Genomic DNA, 8,491 nt, shown 5'->3' with positions numbered 1-8,491 from the left:
TAATTAGAAACTTTTATCGAATAAGTTTTCATTTATATCAAAATTTAAGTGACTGAAATTTATAAATTGAACTTGAACGATTTTTCGATTGTCTATTTGAAAATACTAACATATAAGAATGCTAAATGAATGAGTTGGTGAAACAAAGCACACATTTTCTTAAGACTTTACAGACATAACACCAAATGATCTACACATTTATATAAAAGAATAAAAAATGAAATACATGCGGCAACGTTCTGCATTAAAATACCAAAATTAATTTTCTAAACTTCTTATTATCTTCCTTTCGGAGATTTTGAATATCGTAAAAGCATCTAGTTTTTAATTATCTTATTTCAATTTTCTATTGGTTACACTTCCCTATTAAAATCTGAGTTATGCCGCTTTGTCCGACGAATTTTACTTAAAAGAGGACAACGTAAAACAAGTCATGACAGCGCCCGTTAAACTTTCGAAAAGGGACGTCAACTTTACCATTGTAATTGAACCCATCAATCAAGTAAACTCTTTTCGAAAACTGGTGCCCTGTAATAAATAAATCGTCAACTGGAAACATATTTGTGCATATGGAAGTGCTGCTGAAATAAAACTAAACTTATTTAACAATGGAAAAATATGATTATAATGCAAGATTTACCAATTTGTAGTCAAGAGCCTGTAATTCAGTGATTGTAGCTTGTTTTCTTTCAGCCATAATTGATTAGTATTAATTATAATTTTATTATAAACCAGGCCAATGGTGTTCTTGTTTGAATTGTTTATCGTTTTGTCATACTGAGGCCGTTTACAGCTGACTGTACATTGACCTATATAATTGCTGCTATCCACGTCAAATGCAAATCTAATTCTCATTTCTTTTGTATATGTGATGCATTTTCATATAAGGAAATTGATTAATTTTCATCAAATAAAGTTAATCGACTCCATAACAAAATTTATGAAGTCCGAAGTGTTGATTATGTATGCATACTTTTTAAGCGAACGTCTGAGGTAATATATCAGTACATTTCGTAAAAAAAGCATTTATTGCAAATATGGTAAATTCTATTTTTCTAATAATTTGTCAAGATCTATGTGTAGAATAGAATTCATTAATTTTTATTACACGCCATTGAGACAACTACCCACCAAAATTCAAATAAAGTGCATGTAAGCAATGATGTTACCGTACGGTTTATTTTAAATTATATGCTAACATCTGAATGCGTCTGATGTCCTTTTTTTATAGATAGTACTTGTCAAATAGTTGATGTGGATTGTTAGCTTATATCATAATGCATTCAGACAAACAAAAGCGCAGAAGGTTCACTTTATGTACTTTGTCAGACAAGGCCTCATAAACAGAAAAAATAGACTACCTTCTTTTCTAACTGAATACAATCCGATTCCGAATTGTATGCTAGATTTTGATACTGTTCAATCGCTTAACTTGTTCACTAAAGTGTTAAGATTAAGAGCAGCAACATACATTGATTTGTAAAATGGGTTATTATTGGAATAAATAAAACTACTGGTAACCCTACATATTCTTTAACAACATTTACCAAGGACGAAATTTTTCAAAATCATAAATCTGTCGTTCTTTCTTTTGGTATCAACATCAAAGAAAACGAAGAAAACTTACCTTCATTATACTGGATACCTAAATTACACAAAACGCCATATAAAGAACGATACATAGCTGGGTCTTCAAAATGTTCGACTAAACATCTTTCTTAAGTACTGACTACTATTCTTTCTACAGTTAAAGATGGTCTTCAAAAATATTGTGATGATATATATTCTACTAGTGGTGTTAACCAGATGTGGATTCTCAAAAAATCGAAAGATCTACAGTAACTGCTTAATCTTCGATCACAATCTTTGCAATTTTGCAGCAACATAAAAACTTTTGATTTTTCTACGCTATATACTACCATTCCCCATGCTCAGTTGAAAGATTGACTTCACCATCTCATAAAACAGAGCTTTTTCTATAAAAATGGGAATCGTAGATACAAATTTTCTTGTTTTGGGTTACAATAATTCATATTTTGTGAAGAATCACACTGAATCTTCCAGAAAGTATACTGAAGATGATATTATCAAAATGCTGGACTTTTTGATCGACAATATATTTATTGAGTTTGGAGGATTTATATATCAACAGACAGTCGGTATTCCAATGGGTACTAATTGTGCACCCCTGCTAGCCGATTTGTTTTTTGTACTCGTATGAGGCAGAATTCATTCAGAACCTTATAAAAGACAAAAAGAAAAAGCACCTTGCGAAATTCTTTAATTTTACTTTCCGATATATTGATGATGTTCTATCATTGAATAACCCACATCTCATATATCCCAGTGAACTTGAAATTAAGGATACTATTGATACTAGAAGGACTGCATCATACCTTGATCTTTTCCTCAATATTGACGCAGATGGACGACTTCACACGAAAATCTATGATAAACGGGACGATTTCAACTTCCCAATTATCAATTTCCCATTTCTCAGCAGTAGCATACCCTCTGCCCCTTCGTATGGTGTTTACATATCACAATTGATACGTTATTCTCGTGCTTGTTCACACTATACGAACTTCATATACAGGAGTGTGAAACTGCTCCAACAAAATTATGAGGAGGACAGATTAAAATTGACACTCCGTAAATTTTATGGACACCATCACCAATTGGTGGATCCATACGATGTGTCTTTGACCAAACTAGCTAAGGACATTTTTACAACATGGTAGATTGTGGTTTGTCATTACGTCGTCTATTCTTTTAATTACCAAACGTTACTTATTCCCAATTGTGACTGTTTTGCTGAGTGTGAATTTATATTACCATAAGACGTGTTACGATACTTATCTATCCCAAATTCATGTATTTAGTTTAAATGTTTAATGTTATATTTGTAATTCTCATCGGATTTTGTCAAATGTGTTGACGTCTTTTCTATTGTATTCATGTGTTATGGTAAAGAAAATTAATCACCGCCTTCATTTGCAATACAGTTTTAAAATTGCTACCCTAGTTTGCTATTCTATTAATAAGTATTGAAATGTGCATTGTTATTAAATGTAATATCAGTATTTAGTTCAAATATAATCTTAAATCAATCCTAATTCTATCTTATTCATTCAAATGTGACGTCATTTTTCATGTTTTGATGATCTGTTTTACAAATTCAAATGTGACGTCATTGTTTTGTCATTTTTTACAGTTTCTAATATGACGTCACTTGGCGTTGAGGTTTAACCTTATTCGGATGTGTTGCATTTTGTCGGGTTATGTAATGTATTTCGGTTGTTTCCTGTAATTAGCTAATACTTCAGTTTTATCATGTACATCTTTTGTATAGTCATTTTATAAAATTTACTGTTTGCAAAAGTATAAGTTATTCTAAATAATAGGGATGTTCTGGTACCTAACAGAAAACACTGGCCGTTTTTAGCACAACTTTTTTGAACTTTTGGTCCTCGATGCTGTTCAACTGTGTACTTGTTTTGGCTTTCAAACTTTTGTATCTTGGCGTCACTAGTAAGTCTTGTGTGGATAAAATGCACTTCTGGCGTATTAAATTATTTAAACTTGTTGCCTTTTGTTAGCTATTATTCGTGTGTTTCTTTGTCAAAAGACAATTGTGTTCTCCTATTTATTTATATTGTAGTCCTGTAATGTTGTGTAGTCATTTTAATGTTATATTCCAGATGGCCATAAAAGAGGAAGGTTTGGTATTCCACATAACCAGGTTCAACCAACCATTTTTTCCTTTAAAAATATCCTGTACCAAGTCAGGAATGTGTGTATGTGTTACATTTTAATGTTGTGTCGTTGTTCTCCTCTTATATTTAATGCGTTTCCCTCAGTTTTAGTTTGTTACACCGATTTTGTTTTTTGTCCATGGATTTATGAGTTTTGAACAGCGGTATACTACTGTTGCCTTTATTTATTTCCTGGTTGAATTTTTGTCTTATAAACATCAATATGACTTTCCTTCTCTTGGAATATATCAGCTGTCTTTGTGTTTGTGCTATTGGAATTACCGGGGTATGTGTCATAATTTTTTTTACACCCTTCCATAATAACTAAACAAAATTCCTAAAAATAAAATCCAAAACAACCCTCTTTTATGAAAAAGAGAGAAAATAAGTTAAAAAGGAACAAATGCAATCTCATATATTGATTTTATCCTTCAATGTACATTCGGCATATTAAGATTCAGTAAAATGTATTTTCATTACGAAACCATTCCATATACTTCGTTGTTTTTCAGTAAATACAAATAAAAGAATATAATTGCCAATGAGAAAACAATCAGCCAGAAACCAAAATGACGTAGAAGTAAGCAAATGTAGTTCAATGTATAAAAACCGTGAGCAAAACTAACACCAATAATGGACTAAGATGCCCAGATATGAAAAATGTAAAACAATTCAACGTTAAACCAACGGCCCTGATGTATTTTTAAAAGACTGAGCAAAAAAAAAACCAAACAACAACAAAGAACAAACCCAAATATGATAGACAGCAACCAACAACCACCGAATTTCAGGCACCTGACTTGTGACAGACACATACTACATAGGGTGGGGCCAATCATGTATACGAGTGCTCAACCATCCCAGTACTTGTTAAGTTGGTGAAAAGGAACAGAATTAGAACAAATAGCAAACATGCTGGACTTATCCGATCAAAACAAAGCACACCAGACTGTCAATTAGAATAATTTTATCTTTCTATTAATGAAAACAGTTATTTATTACAGGGGCTACGCAAATATACATCAAATATGGAAAATCTGCAGGATAATGTATAGGGCCAAACTTTAATAAGAAGACAAAAGAGGCAGGGTGATACAACACATCCGTCGTGGTAGAACAAATGGTTAGACACTTCGACAAAACTTTGGTGTTTATAACTACTATGAGGTTTGTAGATGACTGCTGTTTTCATATGAACGAACAAGGTAAATCATGGAAATTTAACACAATGTAGTTTCATTTATTTTTAATTTAATACATGTAATTTCAGGGATGAATGAAAAACAATTTCCTCACAAATGGGCACATACTTATTCGAGCAGGATACATACCCAGGTGTTTAAACAGCCAAAATAATTGACCAAAAGGTTAAGTACCAGAGGGTAAGTATTGTTATATTTTCAGAGGGTGAGCATACCATATTGTTATATTTTAGAGGGTAAGTATTGTTATATTTCAGCGGATAAGTATACAATATTGGTATATTTTCAGAGTAAGTATTGTTATATTTCAGAGGGTAAGTATACAATATTGGTATATTTTCAGAGGGTAAGTATTGTTATATTTCAGAGGGTAAGTATTGTTGTATTTCAGAGGGTGAGCATTACATATTGTTATATTTCAGAGGGTAGGTATAACATATTGTTGTATTTCAGAGGGTAAGTATTATATAAATAACACATAGCTGAGAGTGTGATAGAACAGATTGTTACTTCGAAAAACATTGTCATCCGCGGCGAAGCCAAGGTTGACAATGCTTTTTCGAGGGGTACTAATCTGCTCTATCACCCTCTCAGCTATGTGTTCTTTAATTTATTATACTGAATGTCCCATCATAATTGTCTTATACAGATTAATTTTATTTTAAAAGTATTTTTTATGACGTCACTTACATAAGGACGTTACGGGTATTAGAAAAAAAACCCAACAAAAGTTAAGCAAGATGTTTTATTTTTTTAATTTGACAGTCAAATAATAAAAACATGAGCCAAAAGCTAGAACTTAAGCAATGTATTTAATGACTTTATGTAAATTCAATTCATTGTCCTTTAAATTGTCGATTTTTGATTGGTATGGACGAGATGGTAACATTAAAAAAATTGTCACCCGCTCAGCCATGTGATAGACTGAATTAACACCCTCGTATTAGGCAATCGAAATATGGCATTTTAACGTGAAGTATAATAAAATATATTGTTGTATTTCAAAGGGTAAGTATTGTCATATTTCAGAGAGTAGGTATAACATATTGTTGTATTTCAGAGGGTAAGTATAACATATTGTTGTATTTCAGAGGGTAAGTATTGTTATATTTCAGACGGGGTAGGTATACAATATTGTTGTATTTCAGACGGGGTAGGTATACAATGTTGTTGTATTTCAGAGGGTGGGTATAACATATTGTTGTATTTCAGAGGGTGAGTATTACATATTGTTATATTTCAGAGGGTAAGTATACAATATTGTTATATTTTCAGATATTGTTATATTTCAGATGGTAAGTATGCCATATTGTTATATTTTCAGATATTGTTATATTTCAGATGGTAAGTATGCCATATTGTTATATTTTCAGATATTGTTATATTTCAGATGGTAAGTATGCAATATTGTTATATTTCAGGAGGTAAGTATACAATATTGTTATATTTTCAGATATTGTTATATTTCAGATGGTAAGTATGCCATATTGTTATATTTCAGGGGGTAAGTATACCATATTGTTATATTTGTTTATTTACCTACAGTAATGGACAAGTATACCATATTGTTAGGTATTAATTTAATGCTTCCGACGACCAGTAAGTATGACTTAATAAATATATGCATAGAAGGTACATTTTATGGAATTGATAGAGGAGCACGCTGTCCAGAGCCTTACGAACTAATGTTAATTTTAAAACCACAACATGCTTACTCTATTGATTTTCAATATTTTTTCTCTTATTTCTCTAGTTTATAATTAATATTTAAACTTTGCAGGAAATATTTTGTCTGTCTGAAGAAACAACAACTACGTGAATGTCTTTCAGAGCCTCACAATTTTCTCAATCTAAGAGACCTAACTTAATTGTTGTTTCAAATAAGACAGTCAATCTTATAAAGTATTTATATCAATATAATTTTAATTATAAGATCAATATGATTTTAATTATAATTTTTATCTTCTTAAGGTTCAACTTCAGTTAATACCAGAGTAACATCGATTGCAACAACATCGACAGGTCCAACAGAAGGACCAACAGTTTCAATGGCGACACCGACACCGACACCGTCACCTGCATCTGAGGAATGTCCATCTCTTGATTTGATGGAAGACTCAGGAGTTGGTCTGTCAATAACATATGACGATGAGATAATATCAGCTGACACTTTGATTGGTCTTCAAAGGTCAGATGATAATCGAAAACTAACTGTAACACCGTCATCAACCGTAACGATTTCACTTACCAAGGTATCTACACTTGTGTCAATCAATGTGAATGGAGACAATATTGAGAAGATAACTTTGACTTTTACAGATGAAACCACAAACCAGATAAAAACGGTACGTAAAGGCAACCATTGCAGTAAGTATTTGAATACAAAATAAAATTATGTTGTTTCTTTCTGTAAATTGTCGGACTTAACGATCACTAGAAACTCATTACTGTTTAGCAACATCGCTTGTTACTAGTGAAAATTGAGGAAGAAATATTCTTAAAAAAAAATAAATTATCCAAACGACTAATCACTGTCTTAAGACAATTAGTCCAAGAAGGTTATTATTAATCATATAAGCAACATTTTGTTATTATGATATTGGTCACACGTTTTTTTTTTAATATTGGTCGCCACTTTTTATTAGAATATTTCTTTTAGTCGAGAAAAACAATAATATGAGATAAAATTGTCTTGCATTATAATTAATGCAACGTTCATAAAATGTCTACAGTGTTATTAAACTCGTTCCAGGTAACTACTGTTGCAAATCAAGAGACACCATTGAACTATGTTATAGCCGGAGAAATAGAAATCTCTTTTACTGCATCGAATGAGGACATTGATGTTTCTGTTGATAAGATAGAACTAATTGCATGTGAAAAGTCAACCTCAGCAGGTCCAACCACTGTTTCATCAGCTACATCGGCACCGACGACAAGTGGAATCACAGGTTTACCAAGTATAACGACAGTGCCACTAGTAAGTCAAACAGGGGGACCACCATCTACTACAGCAGCACCATCGACGACAGGTACAACCGAAGGAACACCATTCTCAACTGTAGCAGGACCATCAGGTTCGACTACAGGTGCACCCAGTACAACGACAGCACCATCAACAGGTCCAACAGAAGGACCAACAGTTTCAATGGCGACACCATCACCTGCACCTGAGGAATGTCCATCTCTTAATTTGATGGAAGACTCAGGAGTTGGTCTGTCAATAACATATGACGATGAGATAATATCAGCTGACACTTTGATTGGTCTTCAAAGCTCAGATGATAATCGAAAACTAACTGTAACACCGTCATCGACCGTTACGATTTCACTTACCAAGGTATCAACACTTGTGTCAATCAATGTGAATGGAGACAATATTGAGGAGATTACTTTGACCTTTACAGACGAAACCACAAACCAGATAGAAACGGTACGTATAGGCAACCATTGCAGTAAGTATTTGAATACAAAATTAAATTACGTTGTTTCTCTCTGTAAATATTCGGACTTAACCACCACTGGAAACTCATT

General features: G+C 32.4%; 1 protein-coding gene across 1 annotated transcript in view; it reads left to right on the top strand.

Moving 5' to 3' along the window:
- The first annotated feature begins 4,917 nt into the window (after positions 1-4,917).
- LOC143062590 (uncharacterized) overlaps positions 4,918-8,491 on the top strand; it is a 66,843-nt gene continuing 63,269 nt past the window's right edge. The window contains exons 1-8 of the mRNA XM_076234253.1: positions 4,918-4,922; positions 5,301-5,303; positions 6,049-6,051; positions 6,233-6,252; positions 6,379-6,381; positions 6,428-6,430; positions 6,929-7,188; positions 7,710-8,390. Of these exons, the coding sequence (XP_076090368.1) occupies positions 4,918-4,922; positions 5,301-5,303; positions 6,049-6,051; positions 6,233-6,252; positions 6,379-6,381; positions 6,428-6,430; positions 6,929-7,188; positions 7,710-8,390 (978 nt within the window). The remainder of the gene's footprint in view (positions 4,923-5,300; positions 5,304-6,048; positions 6,052-6,232; positions 6,253-6,378; positions 6,382-6,427; positions 6,431-6,928; positions 7,189-7,709; positions 8,391-8,491) is intronic.

This window comes from Mytilus galloprovincialis, chromosome 2 (genome assembly GCF_965363235.1).
Source record: "Mytilus galloprovincialis chromosome 2, xbMytGall1.hap1.1, whole genome shotgun sequence".
In the NCBI taxonomy this organism is placed as follows: Eukaryota; Metazoa; Mollusca; class Bivalvia; order Mytilida; family Mytilidae; genus Mytilus; species Mytilus galloprovincialis.
This window is presented reverse-complemented; position numbering and strand designations above follow the sequence as displayed.